Below are 23314 nucleotides of genomic sequence, written 5' to 3' on the forward strand. Positions count from 1 at the left end.
TCATGTACAGGCCATTGAGTTGACGTCGTGGCATTGGTTGTACCAGAATCCACCGATATAGTGTTGAGCGCAGTTATTGGCCCACGGATCCTGGTCTTTGTCGTAGGTGGTGAACTTCATTTCGTTGTGGTGTGATAAACTGTCGCCTAGAAATAAAGAAGAACAAGCTGATGCAAAGCAAAGACTTTTCAAAATAGTATTTGAACTATTCCTTTAAGTGTTTGTCTGTGTGCATTTTCTTTACAGCTTTAAATCATGGACTGCCCACAAAGATAGATGACATGATATGATGGATAGGGGAAGCCAATCCATCTCTATTGCCTCCTGGTGGCGGGTCGTGGTATAAACCCGGTTTTAAACAGATTGGACAAAATAATAATCAAGAAAATCTGATAAAATCTTTCCAGAGATGGTTTCTTTCATTGCAGTTCTTACCACAATGATATGGTAACATTTTCATGTTTGTGGTGAATTTGGTGTTTATTTATTATTTAATAAGCAGAGTGAGACCTCACTGACTCAATGGGGAGGAAATGGAGACATGTTTGTCCATCTTTGTTTACAGTCTGTGGTAGAAATAAAATGTTCTTGTCCGAATACACTATTAGGCCAAGTTTTAAAATGTGTCTTTCCAAATTCAGATCCATACAGTGACCCTCACCTGCACCTCCACCTGTGTAGCTGCCCAGATGAAGCTGATATCCACCCTTCTCTGACTCGATGGAGAAAGAGGAGTACAGTGCTGAGGTCTTTTCTCCATCCTATTCTTCCAGGTCCACTCTCAGCTCATTCTCCTTCCTTAAAGTAAGATAGAAGATGTTGTCCAAGCCTATATAGACACACATAAAGTTATATTTCAGTTTACCTCCAGCATCAAACACTGTATTTCCCACCATTTCTGATTAAATATAGGAACTTAAATGTAATTTGTTCCTCTTTAGGACTCACCGAGCCAGTATTCTCCAGCGACGTTCCCAAATCCTGTCTTATAATTCTTCCAGGGTCTGAAGAAATTTTCACTTCCATCCATCCTCCTCTGAAACACCTGAGAGGGAGAATGAAAGTTGAAATATGAAATATACATTCCACATTAAAATATTTTATTACTCTTACTATTATTTAATTTACTCATCCAACAACCCAACAAGTCCAGTTTTTAAGTTAAGTTAAGGGTTCTATATGTATGACATGTATTATTAAATCATAAAATGACCATGATATGTCATTGGAGATTGAGGAAACATCCATCCATCCATCTTCTACTGCTTTATCCTCCACATGAGGCTCACAGGGGAAGCTGTGCCAATCACAGCTGACATAGGGCGATTACCTGACCTAAAAAGCCTTGGGATCTCTCTCAAAAATGTCTTGACCAGAGCAGATGAAAAAATAGGGTCTGCAGTGGAGATGCTTTAAAATATACACGTAAATCGATATTTCTCGACTCAGGGGAAACACAAGTCCCTGACCCAGATGAAAACAGAACGGAACATGTTTGTGGTCCGTTATTGTGATAATTCTCTACGGCTGCTCCTCAGCACTTGAAACTTTCACTTTCAAGCTCCACCTGTTGCAGACATGAGAAAATGAGCCACACTCATGTAATGTTTTGACTCTTTTAAATGATAAAGGTGTACATATTTTACATATATGACCATTCATAATACATATTTGGGTGTCAGGATATTGTGTTGTCAATGACAGTAAAGCACAAAGACACATTATGCTGCCGAGAAAGGAAAGGAAAACAAAGCAAAAATAACCAGCTATAGAAAATATTATGAGATGAATGCCAGGTTTTTGTTATGAGGCCACCATGTTTTTAGATGAAATATAAAATGTATATTAAATATACTACATGCAAAGTAGATTTTTGAATTGTGGAATTATTACAGCTGGGGATATGTCAATGATTAGCAGCAACACTGATTTTTTTTTTTTTTTTGTGCAGTGTCAAATATTCACACTCATACCGCTAAGCACAAAAATGTCAGATTAAAAAAGAGAAAGATATATAAAAAAACATTATACATTTTAATACATCAATTTCAAAAATACCACATTATTACAGCCTGGGATATGTCAATGAGAGGAGGGGGAAATTGTGACAATGCCATCTAGTGGAAATAGCACATTTTTTCTCCAAATGCCAACTATGGCCAAAAACAACGCCGTCTGGTGGAGAGTTGTAAAAGTTATCAATTCCAAAGCCTAGAATGACACCCAGAAATAATCAAATGCATGTATTATAATTTAATGGAAGCAAGCGTCAACATTGCAGTTTACATGTGTTTCAATGGCACATTTTTTGCACTTAACAGTTTGAGTGTAACACTAGTTTGTAGCTGGAAATAACAAGATCAAATAAAAATACAAATTTTTGCCAAAATTCATGCCATGTGCATGAACATAGACAAAATTATCAAAAAATGAAGAATAAAAAACAGGCAACAACCGGCCATAAAAAAATCTAAAATACTAAACACACAGCTTGTGTCTATTAATATGAAATCTGAGGAGCACTCACCGTCCATCTGCCCCCATCAGTGTCCATGTCACAGAAGACATGCAGTGGTGTGGTGGGACCTCCTGGATAGATGGCGTACACTCCACTGGAGCTGGTGTTGTCACGGCGATAGATATCATCACAGTCGTTGGGCAGGTAAGAGTGGGTGTCAGAGTGGGTGTCAGAGTGGACCGAGGCCACAAAAACCAGCAGAGCTCCAAAATATGTTGCCTGTACAGAAACATGAAGATATGATTATATAAGTGCACAGATCATATGTATACAGTAGTTTCACAGGTTAATTTTCACTCATTTTTTTTGCTTTTCCATTAGTGATAGTGCCTGGTGCTTTTTAGTTCCTGCTCTGGCGAGGTTCCAAGAGAGCTGAGCCGATACTAAATGTTTTGTTTCTTTGATTACTCTTTTTTTATTCCTGTTTTTATATGTATTTTAAACACATATGTTATTCTTTCTTGCCTGCCCATATAGGAAGATATGAGTAATATTATCATTATCATTATTATTATTTTTATGAATAATAATATTCATATTAATATCAAAACAAAATCACAAAGTACATGAGCATGATGTGAGTGTAGAGTGTGACTGTGCTCTTACCTTCATCGCCCTCATAGAGCTGAGTAGAATGCTGTCAGGTCAGAGTCTGCTCAAATAAACCTTTGTGGGAAACGGTTTATATCAGGAAATAAACACTTCTCCAAATGAGAGACAAAGACTTCCTGGTTTCTGGTTGCTGCCTCTCAAAAAGAAGGTACTGTAAAACTAAAACATACACAAGAAATTCACATTAAAATCACACACAATAACAATGTACCTGTGAACTGCGTATGTGTGCCTCTGTTTTTAAAGTTTAGCGTTACTTTATGAGACTCATTTTAACAATCGTGAGTTACGTAAACATGACGTCACGTGCGTCTTTTTCCGGTCAGTTGCCATGGAAATGCGCCATGCGTTAATCTTAAAGCCGTATAGTGCCCAGCACTATATATTATAAATAATTCTATATGATTTTTTGTTATCATGTAATATTCGTGAAACATTTAGGTAAAAAGTAGGGCTGCAACGATGAATTAATCGATTTTAGAGAGTTGTTTTTTTTAACAATTACTACGAGCTGTGTGATTTTTTAGCTTCTTAAATGTGAATATTGTCTGGTTTCTTTGCTCCATTTGACAAAAAAAAAATCATTAAAACTAGGTTCCAGGTTTGATAAACACTGATCAACATTTTAACTATATTTTATAGACAAAAAAATATTAGATCAATCGAGAAAATAATTGACAGATTGATTCTAAAACTAAACAGTATATTTCATTAAACACTGAAAAGACATCTCTAGCAGTTTCTTTGACAACCACTTTCACTGACACTGAGGCCATCTTTGCCAAGATGAAAGTAGCTGTGAGTAGTGAAAGAGCATTTACATTTTTTCTTTTTAACATGGTTTAACTCTTCCATGTAGGCTACTGCACTTTATTTAAATTTTTTAAACAATACAATGTGCATATATCCTCTTTTATGTCATGTGCCTCCTCATATCCTATAAATAATCATGGTGGGCCACCATGGCCAAAGATGCCAGGGCCATTTTTTGGTCCCAGTCCAGCCCTGCTTGTGTATTACACTAGATAAACGTTTCCTTACCCCTCGTTAGCCACAGTCCAGCTGATCTCTGTGAAATGATGTTTCACTTTATACACTTTGGATCAGGACCTAGTCCAAAGTGGTCTATATGCAGAAAAAACATTGAAATGTGCCTTTATTGCATTTTCACAAATAGAATAAAGGTTTCACAAATCAGAGACTGAGTTTTTATGAATCTTCAGGGTCTGTAGATTAATCTAGTCCAGATTTCAGAAGTCTGGTTTTTGATCCAGACCTGTTCTAATGAGGTCTGGGTATAAAACAAAAAAGGTGAAATCTCCCCTTTAGCATTTTCACACATAAAATAAAAGTTTCACAAATACAACAGTGGATGTCATGCAAGGTTAATGTCTTACCTAACATGTCTAAAATGTTTTCACATCAAGAAGTGTCACAAAAAACAGAAAACCAGTGTACAAACAGTCGCACTGTGCATCAAGTTAATTTTCCCCTTAAGCGGCTGCATCAGAGCCAAAATAACCCGGTTTTAAATTGATCTCTTATTGACTGTCAGATTTTTGAAAAAGGCCGATGCCGATTTTGCGACAAAATGCCGAATATCGTCGTTGATAATATTTTGAAAAAATATTTTGAACTCATACATTTTTTCGTTGGCAACATAATGGTGATGAACACTGGTTGGAAGGGCCCCCTGGGAATTTTTGCTTATAGAGCCCCTACAGACTCTAGAATCGCCTCTGCCTATGAGTCGGCAAAGTGTGAAAAAGATGACTCACTCATGTTTTTGTGGTCCTCCTCAGTCTAGGTACAGGTAGATAAAGAGATAAAACACACAATGTTGACTTCCGCACTCACTGGCGCTAAATACCTGGAATTGTTGTCTTGCCGAGCTCCGCTTTGTCCGTAAAACATGTGAGAGTGCTGGTGAGGGCAACGGTATCTGACAACCGGAAGTCCGTGAAAAAGTTCTATTCTTGGCTCCACAGTGCAGCACAGAGTTCTACACAAACTTCCAGCATCAGAGGATTTATTTGTACAGTGGATACATGTCATGACGGCAATGTGCCTGCTATAGCCTGCAAATGATCACTTTTCCAAATGCTAACTGCTGTTAGCTCCCAGTAGCCTCTGTGGCTGATGTCATTTCCTGTCCCTTAAGTTTCGTTTTACTTTTTTTTTTTTAATAAAGAGAGACTACTAAACAGAGCTTTCTGAACAGGGCTGTATTGCCAGGGTGATTGAACTGCTGTGGTGCTTCATCCTTATGGTATTTTGACCAAAGCATATCACAGACATGTTCATTAGGACACCAGGGAACTAGTTTAACTTGGATAAATAGGGTATAATATGACTCCTTTAAGTACAGTAACAAAGTATTTTTACTTTATTACATTACAACACAAACACTGGGTTTGTTTAATGTATAAAAGTGCCAACCATCACGTCAAAATTGTAATTGCTCTTATACTCTGGCGGCTCATGACAATACAGCTGTGATACTATTCATATTCCATCAGCCACAGCTGAACTTTGTGTTTAATGTTGTCAGATCTCATGAGAAAACAACAGAAAATACAAATACATTTCAATCCACATCTCTTCTCTTGTTGCCTGCAAACAGCAACAAGAGCGGCAGTGACAACACTTGAGTTTAAACAATTACTTTAATTATACTTATTAAAAGCAGTGGTCACAAAGTGCAACCTAAAAAATACAAAGCTGAGAATAAGAAAAAAAAAAATAAGATTGTGTTTTCTAAATCCATGTTATCTGTTCACCTTATTCTCCCACAGCCCAACTCTCTGCCTGATGGAGGTTTAAGTGTGAACATAATCTATCGTAATCTGCAGATAATCAGGCTAATGTGTGCATGAACACTTGGCGGATGATCTGATCATCATGGTAGCCTTTTTGAGGGGAACAGCCCCTTTCCATGAATTCCACCTGATACATGTGTTCTCGTACGCGACGGCATCTGCAGGCATGTACAGGCCATTGAGGTTGGCGTTGTGGCATTGGTTGTACCAGAATCCACCGATATAGTGTTGAGCGCAGTTATTGGCCCACAGATCCTGGTCTTTGTCGTAGGTGGTGAACTTCATTTCGTTGTGGTGTGATAAACTGTCGCCTAGAAATAAAGAAGAACAAGCTGATGCAAAGCAAAGACTTTTCAAAAGAGTATTTGAACTATTCCTTTAAGTGTTTGTCTGTGTGCATTGTCTTTACAGCTTTAAATCATGGACTGCCCACAAAGATAGATGACATGATATGATGGATAGGGGAAGCCAATCCATCTCTATTGCCTCCTGGTGGCGGGTCGTGGTATAAACCCGGTTTTAAACAGATTGGACAAAATAATAATCAAGAAAATCTAATAAAATCTTTCCAGAGATGGTTTCTTTCATTGCAGTTCTTACCACAATGATATGGTAACATTTTCATGTTTGTGGTGAATTTGGTGTTTATTTATTATTTAATAAGCAGAGTGAGACCTCACTGACTCAATGGGGAGGAAATGGAGACATGTTTGTCCATCTTTGTTTACAGTCTGTGGTAGAAATAAAATGTTCTTGTCCGAATACACTATTAGGCCAAGTTTTAAAACGTATCTTTCCAAATTCAGATCCATACAGTGACCCTCACCTGCACCTCCACCTCTGTATCTGCCCAGATGAAGCTGATATCCACCCTTCTCTGACTCGATGGAGAAAGAGGAGTACAGTGCTGAGGTCTTTTCTCCATCCCATTCTTCCAGGTCCACTCTCAGCTCATTCTCCTTCCTTAAAGTAAGATAGAAGATGTTGTCCAAGCCTATATAGACACACATAAAGTTATATTTCAGTTTACCTCCAGCATCAAACACTGTATTTCCCACCATTTCTGATTAAATATAGGAACTTAAATGTAATTTATTCCTCTTTAGGACTCACCGAGCCAGTATTCTCCAGCGACGTTCCCAAATCCTGTCTTATAATTCTTCCAGGGTCTGAAGAAATTTTCACTTCCATCCATCCTCCTCTGAAACACCTGAGAGGGAGAATGAAAGTTGAAATATGAAATATACATTCCACATTAAAATATCAAAATCTCAGTTGACAAAAAAGGCAGACTTTACTCACTCAACAAGTCCAGTTTTTAAGTTAAGTTAAGGGTTCTATATGTATGACATGTATTATTAAATCATAAAATGACCATGATATGTCATTGGAGATTGAGGAAACATCCATCCATCCATCTTCTACTGCTTTATCCTCCACATGAGGCTCACAGGGGAAGCTGTGCCAATCACAGCTGACATAGGGCGATTACCTGACATAAAAAAGCCTTGGGATCTCTCTCAAAAATGTCTTGACCAGAGCAGATGAAAAAATAGGGTCTGCAGTGGAGATGCTTAAAATATACACGTAAATCGATATTTCTCGACTCAGGGGAAACAGAGGGAGGGAAACACAAGTCCCTGACCCAGATGAAAACAGAACGGAACATGTGTGTGGTCCGTTATTGTGATAATTCTCTACGGCTGCTCCTCAGCACTTGAAACTTTCACTTTCAAGCTCCACCTGTTGCAGACATGAGAAAATGAGCCACACTCATGTAATGTTTTGACTCTTTTAAATGATAAAGGTGTACATATTTTACATATATGACCATTCATAATACATATTTGTGTGTCAGGATATTGTGTTGTCAATGACAGTAAAGCACAAAGACACATTATGCTGCCGAGAAAGGAAAGGAAAACAAAGCAAAAATAACCAGCTATAGAAAATATTATGAGATGAATGCCAGGTTTTTGTTATGAGTTTTTTAGATGAAATATAAAATGTATATTAAATATACTACATGCAAAGTAGATTTTTGTATTGTGGAATTATTACAGCTGGGGATATGTCAATGATTAGCAGCAACACTGATTATTTTATTTTTTTGTGCAGTGTCAAATATTCACACTCGTGCCGCTAAGCACAAAAATGTCAGATTAAAAAACACAAAGATATATAAAAAACATTATACATTTGCCTATTTTAATACATCAATTTCAAAAATACCACATTATTACAGCCTGGGATATGTCAATGAGAGGAGGGGGAAATTGTGACAATGCCATCTAGTGGAAATAGCACATTTTTTCTCCAAATGCCAACTATGGCCAAAAACAACGCCGTCTGGTGGAGAGTTGTAAAAGTTATCAATTCCAAAGCCTAGAATGACACCCAGAAATAATCAAATGCATGTATTATAATTTAATGGAAGCAAGCGTCAACATTTCAGTTTGAATGTGTTTCAATGGCACATTTTTTGCGCTTAACAGTTTGAGTGTAACACTAGTTTGTAGCTGGAAATAACAAGATCAAATAAAAATACACATTTTTGCCAAAATTCATGCCATGTGCATGAACACAGACAAAATCATCAAAAGATGAATGAAAAAAAAAAAAATCTAAAATAGTCAAAATAAACACACAGCTTGTGTCTATTAATATGAAATCTGAGGAGCACTCACCGTCCATCTGCCCCCATCAGTGTCCATGTCACAGAAGACATGCAGTGGTGTGGTGGGACCTCCTGGATAGATGGCGTACACTCCACTGGAGCTGGTGTTGTCACGGCGATAGATATCATCACAGTCGTTGGGCAGGTAAGAGTGGGTGTCAGAGTGGGTGTCAGAGTGGACCGAGGCCACAAAAACCAGCAGAGCTCCAAAATATGTTGCCTGTACAGAAACATGAAGATATGATTATATAAGTGCACAGATCATATGTATACAGTAGTTTCACAGGTTAATTTTCACTCATTTTTTTGCTTTTCCATTAGTGATAGTGCCTGGTGCTTTTTAGTTCCTACTCTGGCGAGGTTCCAAGAGAGCTGAGCCGATACTAAATGTTTTGTTTCTTTGATTACTCTTTTTTTTATTCCTGTTTTTATATGTATTTTAAACACATATGTTATTCTTTCTTGCCTGCCCATATAGGAAGATATGAGTTATATTATCATTATCATTATTATTATTTTTATGAATAATAATATTCATATTAATATCAAAACAAAATCACAAAGTACATGAGCATGATGTGAGTGTAGAGTGTGACTGTGCTCTTACCTTCATCGCCCTCATAGAGCTGAGTAGAATGCTGTCAGGTCAGAGTCTGCTCAAATAAACCTTTGTGAGAAACGGTTTATATCAGGAAATAAACACTTCTCCAAATGAGAGACAAAGACTTCCTGGTTTCTGGTTGCTGCCTCTCAAAAAGAAGGTACTGTAAAACTAAAACATACACAAGAAATTCACATTAAAATCACACACAATAACAATGTACCTGTGAACTGCGTATGTGTGCCTCTGTTTTTAAAGTTTAGCGTTACTTTATGAGACTCATTTTAACAATCGTGAGTTACGTAAACATGACGTCACGTGCGTCTTTTTCCGGTCAGTTGCCATGGAAATGCGCCATGCGTTAATCTTAAAGCCGTATAGTGCCCAGCACTATATATTATAAATAATTCTATATGATTTTTTGTTATCATGTAATATTCGTGAAACATTTAGGTAAAAAGTAGGGCTGCAACGATGAATTAATCGATTTTAGAGAGTTGTTTTTTTTAACAATTACTACGAGCTGTGTGATTTTTTAGCTTCTTAAATGTGAATATTGTCTGGTTTCTTTGCTCCATTTGACAAAAAAAAAATCATTAAAACTAGGTTCCAGGTTTGATAAACACTGATCAACATTTTAACTATATTTTATAGACAAAAAAATATTAGATCAATCGAGAAAATAATTGACAGATTGATTCTAAAACTAAACAGTATATTTCATTAAACACTGAAAAGACATCTCTAGCAGTTTCTTTGACAACCACTTTCACTGACACTGAGGCCATCTTTGCCAAGATGAAAGTAGCTGTGAGTAGTGAAAGAGCATTTACATTTTTTCTTTTTAACATGGTTTAACTCTTCCATGTAGGCTACTGCACTTTATTTAAATTTTTTAAACAATACAATGTGCATATATCCTCTTTTATGTCATGTGCCTCCTCATATCCTATAAATAATCATGGTGGGCCACCATGGCCAAAGATGCCAGGGCCATTTTTTGGTCCCAGTCCAGCCCTGCTTGTGTATTACACTAGAAACACGTTTCCTTACCCCTCGTTAGCCACAGTTCAGCTGATCTCTGTGAAATGATGTTTCACTTTATACACTTTGGATCAGGACCTAGTCCAAAGTGGTCTATATGCAGAAAAAACATTGAAATGTGCCTTTATTGCATTTTCACAAATAGAATAAAGGTTTCACAAACCAGAGACTGAGTTTTTATGAATCTTCAGGGTCTGTAGATTAATCTAGTCCAGATTTCAGAAGTCTGGTTTTTGATCCAGACCTGTTCTAATGAGGTCTGGGTATAAAACAAAAAAGGTGAAATCTCCCCTTTAGCATTTTCACACATAAAATAAAAGTTTCACAAATACAACAGTGGATGTCATGCAAGGTTAATGTCTTACCTAACATGTCTAAAATGTTTTCACATCAAGAAGTGTCACAAAAAACAGAAAACCAGTGTACAAACAGTCGCACTGTGCATCAAGTTAATTTTCCCCTTAAGCGGCTGCATCAGAGCCAAAATAACCCGGTTTTAAATTGATCTCTTATTGACTGTCAGATTTTTGAAAAAGGCCGATGCCGATTTTGCGACAAAATGCCGAATATCGTCGTTGATAATATTTTGAAAAAATATTTTGAACTCATACATTTTTTCGTTGGCAACATAATGGTGATGAACACTGGTTGGAAGGGCCCCCTGGGAATTTTTGCTTATAGAGCCCCTACAGACTCTAGAATCGCCTCTGCCTATGAGTCGGCAAAGTGAGAAAAGGAGGACTCACTCATGTTTTTGTGGTCCTCCTCAGTCTAGGTACAGGTAGATAAAGAGATAAAACACACAATGTTGACTTCCGCACTCACTGGCGCTAAATACCTGGAATTGTTGTCTTGCCGAGCTCCGCTTTGTCCGTAAAACATGTGAGAGTGCTGGTGAGGGCAACGGTATCTGACAACCGGAAGTCCGTGAAAAAAGTTCTATTCTTGGCTCCACAGTGCAGCACAGAGTTCTACACAAACTTCCAGCATCAGAGGATTTATTTGTACAGTGAATACATGTCATGACGGCAATGTGCCTGCTCGAGCCTGCAAATGATCACTTTTCCAAATGCTAACTGCTGTTAGCTCCCAGTAGCCTCTGTGGCTGATGTCATTTCCTGTCCCTTAAGTTTCGTTTTACTTTTTTTTTTAATAAAGAGAGACTACTAAACAGAGCTTTCTGAACAGGGCTGTATTGCCAGGGTGATTGAACTGCTGTGGTGCTTCATCTTTATGGTATTTTGACCAAAGCATATCACAGACATGTTCATTAGGACACCAGGGAACTAGTTTAACTTGGATAAATAGGGTATAATATGACTCCTTTAAGTACAGTAACAAAGTATTTTTACTTTATTACATTACAACACAAACACTGGGTTTGTTTAATGTATAAAAGTGCCAACCATCACGTCAAAATTGTAATTGCTCTTATACTCTGGCGGCTCATGACAATACAGCTGTGATACTATTCATATTCCATCAGCCACAGCTGAACTTTGTGTTTAATGTTGTCAGATCTCATGAGAAAACAACAGAAAATACAAATACATTTCAATCCACATCTCTTCTCTTGTTGCCTGCAAACAGCAACAAGAGCGGCAGTGACAACACTTGAGTTTAAACAATTACTTTAATTATACTTATTAAAAGCAGTGGTCACAAAGTGCAACCTAAAAAATACAAAGCTGAGAATAAGAAAAAAAAAAATAAGATTGTGTTTTCTAAATCCATGTTATCTGTTCACCTTATTCTCCCACAGCCCAACTCTCTGCCTGATGGAGGTTTAAGTGTGAACATAATCTATCGTAATCTGCAGATAATCAGGCTAATGTGTGCATGAACACTTGGCGGATGATCTGATCATCATGGTAGCCTTTTTGAGGGGAACAGCCCCTTTCCATGAATTCCACCTGATACATGTGTTCTCGTACGCGACGGCATCTGCAGGCATGTACAGGCCATTGAGGTTGGCGTTGTGGCATTGGTTGTACCAGAATCCACCGATATAGTGTTGAGCGCAGTTATTGGCCCACAGATCCTGGTCTTTGTCGTAGGTGGTGAACTTCATTTCGTTGTGGTGTGATAAACTGTCACCTAGAAATAAAGAAGAACAAGCTGATGCAAAGCAAAGACTTTTCAAAAGAGTATTTGAACTATTCCTTTAAGTGTTTGTCCGTGTGCATTGTCTTTACAGCTTTAAATCATGGACTGCCCACAAAGATAGATGACATGATATGATGGATAGGGGAAGCCAATCCATCTCTATTGCCTCCTGGTGGCGGGTCGTGGTATAAACCCGGTTTTAAACAGATTGGACAAAATAATAATCAAGAAAATCTAATAAAATCTTTCCAGAGATGGTTTCTTTCATTGCAGTTCTTACCACAATGATATGGTAACATTTTCATGTTTGTGGTGAATTTGGTGTTTATTTATTATTTAATAAGCAGAGTGAGACCTCACTGACTCAATGGGGAGGAAATGGAGACATGTTTGTCCATCTTTGTTTACAGTCTGTGGTAGAAATAAAATGTTCTTGTCCGAATACACTATTAGGCCAAGTTTTAAAACGTATCTTTCCAAATTCAGATCCATACAGTGACCCTCACCTGCACCTCCACCTCTGTATCTGCCCAGATGAAGCTGATATCCACCCTTCTCTGACTCGATGGAGAAAGAGGAGTACAGTGCTGAGGTCTTTTCTCCATCCCATTCTTCCAGGTCCACTCTCAGCTCATTCTCCTTCCTTAAAGTAAGATAGAAGATGTTGTCCAAGCCTATATAGACACACATAAAGTTATATTTCAGTTTACCTCCAGCATCAAACACTGTATTTCCCACCATTTCTGATTAAATATAGGAACTTAAATGTAATTTATTCCTCTTTAGGACTCACCGAGCCAGTATTCTCCAGCGACGTTCCCAAATCCTGTCTTATAATTCTTCCAGGGTCTGAAGAAATTTTCACTTCCATCCATCCTCCTCTGAAACACCTGAGAGGGAGAATGAAAGTTGAAATATGAAATATACATTCCACATTAAAATATCAAAATCTCAGTTGACAAAAAAGGCAGACTTTACTCACTCAACAAGTCCAGTTTTTAAGTTAAGTTAAGGGTTCTATATGTATGACATGTATTATTAAATCATAAAATGACCATGATATGTCATTGGAGATTGAGGAAACATCCATCCATCCATCTTCTACTGCTTTATCCTCCACATGAGGCTCACAGGGGAAGCTGTGCCAATCACAGCTGACATAGGGCGATTACCTGACCTAAAAAGCCTTGGGATCTCTCTCAAAAATGTCTTGACCAGAGCAGATGAAAAAATAGGGTCTGCAGTGGAGATGCTTTAAAATAGACACGTAAATCGATATTTCTCGACTCAGGGGAAACAGAGGGAGGGAAACACAAGTCCCTGACCCAGATGAAAACAGAACGGAACATGTGTGTGGTCCGTTATTGTGATAATTCTCTACGGCTGCTCCTCAGCACTTGAAACTTTCACTTTCAAGCTCCACCTGTTGCTGACATGAGAAAATGAGCCACACTCATGTAATGTTTTGACTCGTTTAAATGATAAAGGTGTACATATTTTACATATATGACCATTCATAATACATATTTGGGTGTCAGGATATTGTGTTGTCAATGACAGTAAAGCACAAAGACACATTATGCTGCCGAGAAAGGAAAGGAAAACAAAGCAAAAATAACCAGCTATAGAAAATATTATGAGATTAATGCCAGGTTTTTGTTATGAGGCCACCATGTTTTTAGATGAAATATAAAATGTATATTAAATATACTACATGCAAAGTAGATTTTTGAATTGTGGAATTATTACAGCTGGGGATATGTCAATGATTAGCAGCAACACTGATTTTCTTTTTTTTTTTGTGCAGTGTCAAATATTCACACTCATACCGCTAAGCACAAAAATGTCAGATTAAAAAAGAGAAAGATATATAAAAAAACATTATACATTTTAATACATCAATTTCAAAAATACTGCATTATTACAGCCTGGGATATGTCAATGAGAGGAGGGGGAAATTGTGACAATGCCATCTAGTGGAAATAGCATATTTTTTCTCCAAATGCCAACTATGGCCAAAAAGTGGAGAGTTTTAAACGTTATCAATTCCAAAGCCCAGAATGACACCCAGAAATAATCAAATGCATGTATTATAATAATGGAAGCAAGTTTCAAAATTTCAGTTTGAATGTGTTTCAATGGCACATTTTTGGCACATTTTTTGCACTTAACAGTTTGAGTGTAACACTAGTTTGTAGCTGGAAATAACAAGATCAAATAAAAATACACATTTTTGCCAAAATTCATGCCATGTGCATGAACACAGACAAAATCATCAAAAGATGAATGAAAAAAATAAAATCTAAAATAGTCAAAATAAACACACAGCTTGTGTCTATTAATATGAAATCTGAGGAGCACTCACCGTCCATCTGCCCCCATCAGTGTCCATGTCACAGAAGACATGCAGTGGTGTGGTGGGACCTCCTGGATAGATGGCGTACACTCCACTGGAGCTGGTGTTGTCACGGCGATAGATATCATCACAGTCGTTGGGCAGGTAAGAGTGGGTGTCAGAGTGGGTGTCAGAGTGGACCGAGGCCACAAAAACCAGCAGAGCTCCAAAATATGTTGCCTGTACAGAAACATGAAGATATGATTATATAAGTGCACAGATCATATGTATACAGTAGTTTCACAGTTTCACTGTCACTCATGTACTTGTTTTTTTGCTTTTCCATTAGTGATAGTGCCTGGTGCTTTTTAGTTCCTGCTCTGGCGAGGTTCCAAGAGAGCTGAGCCGATACTAAATGTGACCACTGACTGGTCAGAGAGTGTCATCACAAAGAGTCATGAGCGCGACGTCAAAACACAAGAATCAAACAATGCCATACTGAAGATCAGTTTAAAAGACTTAAAAACCCTAAAAAACATGCGTTGACATGTTAATCTCCAACATTTACCAGGGAAGTGTCTAAAATCTCAGCATTTAACAGCGGAGTCTGATGTATTCAGTGACAGCACTGCTGAAAGCCGACAATCGTGAGCCGATTCACAACTCCGTCCTCTGTGTTTTCATTCAGTGACTGTGTCAGACAGTGTCTGTGCTCCGGTTATAAAGGAAGTACTGAACTAATCTTTTTAATTAAAGGTGCCATATGTAAGAATGTGGCCAAAAACGGTTACTACATTCAAATTCAAAATACCGACGTCTCTGACGGTGGTGAATTTCTTTTTTTTTTTTTTTCTTAAATAGCCACAGAACATTATCATCTGCATCCTAAATAAATCTGATTAAAATAATCTCCTGCTGTTTATCTACTGCTGGTTCACAGCGGTTCTAGAAGTGCCAGTTAATATTTAACTAAGAATACAGTCTCAGGAGGTGGAAGCCAAATTAACCCCAGCAACAGTCAACGTTTCCATCTGGTTATTATAGAGGGGAAAACGCTCTCTCTCTCTCTCTACATATAGATTCTGTTTATACTTCCATTTATCTATATATCGATATATAGATGTAAATATAGACGTATATATAGTATAGCCAGATATTACTGTGCAGGATGGAAAGATCGTCTCATACTTTAAACACCTGAGAATTCTCAGATCTCACAGATGTATTTTGAGAAATGTGAGCAGGTGTTAAACACTGTGAGATGAAAGTTGAGAGGATGATTCAGGTTTTTTGGTGTCAACAAACACAAAGTCAGTGCTGCTGAGCTGTGTTCGCCCCCTGCTGGCTGAAACCTCGACAATCAGAAGAGCCATTTTTGACCTCTCTCGACCAAAAACCTATTTGACATCATGTAATCAGTTTTATATATAGATATATCTATCTATAGAAATTAAAGTTTGTTTCATTTAAGAAATTTCAGAATTACAAAAAGTTTTTACCGTGAAATAATCCCTTCTGTTCTTTGTGGTAAATTGATAAAATACTACTTTAAAATACATAAAATAGTGTGTAGATTTGATGTGGTTCATGGTTGAGAAAAGCTGTATGTGCACGGTGGCCTGGAAGTGCAAAACATTATTACAAAACATGAAACACTTTTACAATTTAACAAATGAACATAAAGTTGAAACAATTTTACTTTTTTGAAAACAAATGTACAAAATGTGAATCACTTCCCCAAATAAATTTGTAATAGTTTTTCATATAATAATGGTTTGCACTTCCAGGCCACCGTAGTATGTGTGCCGTATGTGGATGACAAGATGAACAGGACTACAGTGTGCACGTCCTTCATGTATATATGACTTCAATTAGCCCTTAGTGCTCACAGGGCACAGATCTGTGCCACAGGTGCACCCATAGTAATTTGCCATAGGAATAATACACAACTCCTTATATGGACATCCGAGGGGTGTGTCTAAAGGTTACATTCAGGCTTTTGCGTTTTTTCCTTCCTCTTATGTGTTGTTGAGTCAAAGTTATGATTCATTTTATATTGTATTTTTAGTAGTAAAGCAGCAATAATTGTGCAGAAGTCACAAACTCAAAATAGGGAGTTTTTCTTTTCTTTTTGTTCATAGAAATGAGTCAAGTGAACTTTGAACTGTGACGTATTTACAAATTTCACAAATTCAATGAACAAATTTAAACATGTTGAGAACTTTTTGCTCAGGTGTGTTTATATAGTTGATGAAAATAAAATGTATTATTTCATCAGTTTGCCTAGGCTGTGCTGAAAAAAAGGATATTAGACACTCTATAGGGTACATTCTTATAAACTCTGTATATTCTGTATGTTTAAAAAATGGAAAAAAGCAGCCAAAAAGCTTTGTGTTCTAAAGGCTAATTGTTGAGAATGTCTTCCCATATTTCAAAAACAACATTTATCAGGTTTGGGGAAGTTAGTTTGTAGTTTGTAAATACAGCATTTGACGTTGAAATAGGATGTGAGGCATTTTGTTAAAGTAACAAAATATTGAAACACTTATTTCTCTCTTTTTTCTTTGTCAAATCTACAGGGAGCCACTGCAGAGGGGCTGGAGAACCCCAAGGGAAAACAGATATTAACGATTAAGAATGTGTTTGCTGCTTTATCTTGACGTTAAACAGCCTTTTCTGACAAAACATCTAAAGTCCAGTCATCTTATTTACACAGCACTTTCCAAAATCCTTTAAATACAAATCACCAACATACAGTTCAAATAAAAGCAAATAATGTTTTAAAAATAATAATAAAAAAAAAAGAAGTGAAGTGAAGAGCAGTCAGGAATGGGGTGATAAAACCAGATGAATGTATTACAGTATGGAGCCATCACTGTTGATAAAGTGATAGATCAGTACTGTGCTCTTACCTTCATCGCCCTCATAGAGCTGAGTTGAACTCTGTCAGTTCAGAGTCTGCTCAAATAAACCTTTGTGGGAAACAGGTCACTTTTAAACAGACACATCTGAATATAGGTACGCCCACAGTGTCAGTGTTTACACAGGTGGGCGGGTTTTTTACAAAATTACACAATCATGTAAAAACCTCATTTACATAAAAGCTGGGGCATACACTTGAAAAAAAAAAAAAATCATAAATTTTGTATATTCACTTGAACTGACAAAAAATTTGCAGAATGTAAATGAAAAAGTTGACTGCAAGACATGAGTCACGTCACATTTCCTTTTAATTACCAGTGCGGTGCTCGTAGGAAGTATTTATTCCTATAGTGGGAGCTGAAGAAGCTTTTTCAGTTATGGTAATGCATGATTAGGAACAGAATTTTTTTAATTTTCGATGTAGTTATGCTAATGCTAATCGAAAATTAAAACATTTGTGCCTAATGTAGTTGCACAGTGTTTGTATTATGTTAACCCTACACTAATGCTAATCATAGCCTTTGGAACCTTTGGAAACAGGTTCGCCAAGTTAGCCGCAAAGTAGTAGCATGCCAATGCTAAATAAATATGTGGTCCCGTATTGGTGAATGGACACCTCATCGTTTCAGTATAACACCATGTTCTGTGGTGAACCGTGTGAAAATGTCTCACCCACAGTGAGGACAGCCTCTTCACTCCCACCTCCCTGCTCCAGACAGCGCAGCTGCTGCTGATGAGCCACTGCCTGCCTGGTGTAGTGGGATAAATCGGCAAAAATTAAAATTCCTCCAAAAAATGTGAAAAACAAGGATGCACACCATCGGGCCATGCTCAACCCATATCCAAAGTTATGGTAAAGGTGCATTATGTAATAAATCTAAAGCAACTGGCCATAAAATCCTCCTAATATGTCACAGAGACTCAGGAATAATGTTCATATAACAAACTGGACTCACCAACGACAAAAGTACAGCCAAAATATTTGCATTAAAAAAAATATTTTGCAGTCAGAGCCAAAATAACCCGGTTTTAAATTGATCTCTTATTGACTGTCAGATTTTTGAAAAAGGCCGATGCCGATTTTGTGACAAAATGCCGAATATCGTCGTTGATAATATTTTGAAAAAATATTTTGAACTCATACATTTTTTCGTTAGCAACATAATGGTGATGAACACTGGTTGGAAGGGCCCCCTGGGAATTTTTGCTTATAGAGCCCCTACAGACTCTAGAATCGCCTCTGCCTATGAGTCGGCAAAGTGTGAAAAAGATGACTCACTCATGTTTTTGTGGTCCTCCTCAGTCTAGGTACAGGTAGATAAAGAGATAAAACACACAATGTTGACTTCCGCACTCACTGGCGCTAAATACCTGGAATTGTTGTCTTGCCGAGCTCCGCTTTGTCCGTAAAACATGTGAGAGTGCTGGTGAGGGCAACGGTATCTGACAACCGGAAGTCCGTGAAAAAAGTTCTATTCTTGGCTCCACAGTGCAGCACAGAGTTCTACACAAACTTCCAGCATCAGAGGATTTATTTGTACAGTGGATACATGTCATGACGGCAATGTGCCTGCTATAGCCTGCAAATGATCACTTTTCCAAATGCTAACTGCTGTTAGCTCCCAGTAACCTCTGTGGCTGATGTCATTTCCTGTCCCTTAAGTTTCGTTTTACTTTTTTTTTTAATAAAGAGAGACTACTAAACAGAGCTTTCTGAACAGGGCTGTATTGCCAGGGTGATTGAACTGCTGTGGTGCTTCATCTTTATGGTATTTTGACCAAAGCATATCACAGACATGTTCATTAGGACTCCAGGGAACTAGTTTAACTTGGATAAATAGGGTATAATATGACTCCTTTAAGTACAGTAACAAAGTATTTTTACTTTATTACATTACAACACAAACACTGGGTTTGTTTAATGTATAAAAGTGCCAACCATCACGTCAAAATTGTAATTGCTCTTATACTCTGGCGGCTCATGACAATACAGCTGTGATACTATTCATATTCCATCAGCCACAGCTGAACTTTGTGTTTAATGTTGTCAGATCTCATGAGAAAACAACAGAAAATACAAATACATTTCAATCCACATCTCTTCTCTTGTTGCCTGCAAACAGCAACAAGAGCGGCAGTGACAACACTTGAGTTTAAACAATTACTTTAATTATACTTATTAAAAGCAGTGGTCACAAAGTGCAACCTAAAAAATACAAAGCTGAGAATAAGAAAAAAAAAAATAAGATTGTGTTTTCTAAATCCATGTTATCTGTTCACCTTATTCTCCCACAGCCCAACTCTCTGCCTGATGGAGGTTTAAGTGTGAACATAATCTATCGTAATCTACAGATAATCAGGCTAATGTGTGCATGAACACTTGGCGGATGATCTGATCATCATGGTAGCCTTTTTGAGGGGAACAGCCCCTTTCCATGAATTCCACCTGATACATGTGTTCTCGTACGCGACGGCATCTGCAGTCATGTACAGGCCATTGAGGTTGGCGTCGTGGCATTGGTTGTACCAGAATCCACCGATATAGTGTTGAGCGCAGTTATTGGCCCACGGATCCTGGTCTTTGTCGTAGGTGGTGAACTTCATTTCGTTGTGGTGTGATAAACTGTCGCCTAGAAATAAAGAAGAACAAGCTGATGCAAAGCAAAGACTTTTCAAAAGAGTATTTGAACTATTCCTTTAAGTGTTTGTCTGTGTGCATTGTCTTTACAGCTTTAAATCATGGACTGCCCACAAAGATAGATGACATGATATGATGGATAGGGGAAGCCAATCCATCTCTATTGCCTCCTGGTGGCGGGTCGTGGTATAAACCCGGTTTTAAACAGATTGGACAAAATAATAATCAAGAAAATCTAATAAAATCTTTCCAGAGATGGTTTCTTTCATCGCAGTTCTTACCACAATGATATGGTAACATTTTCATGTTTGTGGTGAATTTGGTGTTTATTTATTATTTAATAAGCAAAGTGAGACCTCACTGACTCAATGGGGAGGAAATGGAGACATGTTTGTCCATCTTTGTTTACAGTCTGTGGTAGAAATAAAATGTTCTTGTCCGAATACACTATTAGGCCAAGTTTTAAAACGTATCTTTCCAAATTCAGATCCATACAGTGACCCTCACCTGCACCTCCACCTGTGTAGCTGCCCAGATGAAGCTGATATCCACCCTTCTCTGACTCGATGGAGAAAGAGGAGTACAGTGCTGAGGTCTTTTCTCCATCCCATTCTTCCAGGTCCACTCTCAGCTCATTCTCCTTCCTTAAAGTAAGATAGAAGATGTTGTCCAAGCCTATATAGACACACATAAAGTTATATTTCAGTTTACCTCCAGCATCAAACACTGTATTTCCCACCATTTCTGATTAAATATAGGAACTTAAATGTAATTTATTCCTCTTTAGGACTCACCGAGCCAGTATTCTCCAGCGACGTTCCCAAATCCTGTCTTATAATTCTTCCAGGGTCTGAAGAAATTTTCACTTCCATCCATCCTCCTCTGAAACACCTGAGAGGGAGAATGAAAGTTGAAATATGAAATATACATTCCACATTAAAATATCAAAATCTCAGTTGACAAAAAAGGCAGACTTTACTCACTCAACAAGTCCAGTTTTTAAGTTAAGTTAAGGGTTCTATATGTATGACATGTATTATTAAATCATAAAATGACCATGATATGTCATTGGAGATTGAGGAAACATCCATCCATCCATCTTCTACTGCTTTATCCTCCACATGAGGCTCACAGGGGAAGCTGTGCCAATCACAGCTGACATAGGGCGATTACCTGACATAAAAAAGCCTTGGGATCTCTCTCAAAAATGTCTTGACCAGAGCAGATGAAAAAATAGGGTCTGCAGTGGAGATGCTTTAAAATATACACGTAAATCGATATTTCTCGACTCAGGGGAAACAGAGGGAGGGAAACACAAGTCCCTGACCCAGATGAAAACAGGACGGAACATGTTTGTGGTCCGTTATTGTGATAATTCTCTACGGCTGCTCCTCAGCACTTGAAACTTTCACTTTCAAGCTCCACCTGTTGCAGACATGAGAAAATGAACCACACTCATGTAATGTTTTGACTCTTTTAAATGATAAAGGTGTACATATTTTACATATATGACCATTCATAATACATATTTGTGTGTCAGGATATTGTGTTGTCAATGACAGTAAAGCACAAAGACACATTATGCTGCCGAGAAAGGAAAGGAAAACAAAGCAAAAATAACCAGCTATAGAAAATATTATGAGATGAATGCCAGGTTTTTGTTATGAGTTTTTTAGATGAAATATAAAATGTATATTAAATATACTACATGCAAAGTAGATTTTTGTATTGTGGAATTATTACAGCTGGGGATATGTCAATGATTAGCAGCAACACTGATTATTTTATTTTTTTGTGCAGTGTCAAATATTCACACTCGTGCCGCTAAGCACAAAAATGTCAGATTAAAAAACACAAAGATATATAAAAAACATTATACATTTGCCTATTTTAATACATCAATTTCAAAAATACCACATTATTACAGCCTGGGATATGTCAATGAGAGGAGGGGGAAATTGTGACAATGCCATCTAGTGGAAATAGCACATTTTTTCTCCAAATGCCAACTATGGCCAAAAACAACGCCGTCTGGTGGAGAGTTGTAAACGTTATCAATTCCAAAGCCCAGAATGACACCCAGAAATAATCAAATGCATGTATTATAATAATGGAAGCAAGTTTCAAAATTTCAGTTTGAATGTGTTTCAATGGCACATTTTTGGCACATTTTTTGCACTTAACAGTTTGAGTGTAACACTAGTTTGTAGCTGGAAATAACAAGATCAAATAAAAATACACATTTTTGCCAAAATTCATGCCATGTGCATGAACACAGACAAAATCATCAAAAGATGAATGAAAAAAAAAAAAATCTAAAATAGTCAAAATAAACACACAGCTTGTGTCTATTAATATGAAATCTGAGGAGCACTCACCGTCCATCTGCCCCCATCAGTGTCCATGTCACAGAAGACATGCAGTGGTGTGGTGGGACCTCCTGGATAGATGGCGTACACTCCACTGGAGCTGGTGTTGTCACGGCGATAGATATCATCACAGTCGTTGGGCAGGTAAGAGTGGGTGTCAGAGTGGGTGTCAGAGTGGACCGAGGCCACAAAAACCAGCAGAGCTCCAAAATATGTTGCCTGTACAGAAACATGAAGATATGATTATATAAGTGCACAGATCATATGTATACAGTAGTTTTACAGTTTCATTGTCACTCATGTACTTGTTTTTTGGGGGGTTTTTTTGCTTTTCCATTAGTGATAGTGCCTGGTGCTTTTTAGTTCCTGCTCTGGCGAGGTTCCAAGAGAGCTGAGCCGATACTAAATGTTTTGTTTCTTTGATTACTCTTTTTTTTATTCCTGTTTTTATATGTATTTTAAACACATATGTTATTCTTTCTTGCCTGCCCATATAGGAAGATATGAGTTATATAATCATTATCATTATTATTATTTTTATGAATAATAATATTCATATTAATATCAAAACAAAATCACAAAGTACATGAGCATGATGTGAGTGTAGAGTGTGACTGTGCTCTTACCTTCATCGCCCTCATAGAGCTGAGTAGAATGCTGTCAGGTCAGAGTC

The 23314-nt window shown here is 37.5% G+C and overlaps 3 protein-coding genes and 1 pseudogene across 4 annotated transcripts; all 4 read right to left on the reverse strand.

The window, feature by feature from the left end:
• Positions 1 to 3171, reverse strand: LOC310943692 (microfibril-associated glycoprotein 4-like; annotated as a pseudogene). Its single transcript has 5 exons — positions 3125 to 3171; positions 2528 to 2737; positions 949 to 1045; positions 662 to 829; positions 1 to 146 (listed from the first exon to the last, which is right to left on the reverse strand). The product of its transcript is annotated as a microfibril-associated glycoprotein 4-like (transcript).
• A 2820-nt stretch (positions 3172 to 5991) lies between these two features.
• On the reverse strand, positions 5992 to 9280 carry LOC310943693 (microfibril-associated glycoprotein 4-like; the record flags this gene model as incomplete). Its single annotated transcript, XM_083909328.1, has 5 exons — positions 9234 to 9280; positions 8637 to 8846; positions 7063 to 7159; positions 6776 to 6943; positions 5992 to 6260 (listed from the first exon to the last, which is right to left on the reverse strand). The coding sequence occupies exons 1-5, from the start codon at positions 9246 to 9248 to the stop codon at positions 5992 to 5994; spliced, it is 759 nt and encodes a 252-aa protein (XP_083765454.1). The 5' UTR covers positions 9249 to 9280.
• A 2545-nt stretch (positions 9281 to 11825) lies between these two features.
• Positions 11826 to 17630, reverse strand: LOC310943694 (microfibril-associated glycoprotein 4-like; the record flags this gene model as incomplete). Its single annotated transcript, XM_083909329.1, has 6 exons — positions 11826 to 11851; positions 12192 to 12368; positions 12884 to 13051; positions 13171 to 13267; positions 14743 to 14952; positions 17625 to 17630. 6 exons carry the CDS (start codon positions 17628 to 17630, stop codon positions 11826 to 11828), a joined length of 684 nt encoding a protein of 227 aa, XP_083765455.1.
• A 2365-nt stretch (positions 17631 to 19995) lies between these two features.
• On the reverse strand, positions 19996 to 23314 carry LOC310943695 (microfibril-associated glycoprotein 4-like; the record flags this gene model as incomplete). Its single annotated transcript, XM_083909330.1, has 5 exons — positions 23268 to 23314; positions 22651 to 22860; positions 21067 to 21163; positions 20780 to 20947; positions 19996 to 20264 (listed from the first exon to the last, which is right to left on the reverse strand). The coding sequence occupies exons 1-5, from the start codon at positions 23280 to 23282 to the stop codon at positions 19996 to 19998; spliced, it is 759 nt and encodes a 252-aa protein (XP_083765456.1). The 5' UTR covers positions 23283 to 23314.

Source organism: Microchirus variegatus, assembly GCF_963457635.1.
Source record: "Microchirus variegatus genome assembly, chromosome: 23".
Classification (NCBI taxonomy): domain Eukaryota; kingdom Metazoa; phylum Chordata; class Actinopteri; order Pleuronectiformes; family Soleidae; genus Microchirus; species Microchirus variegatus.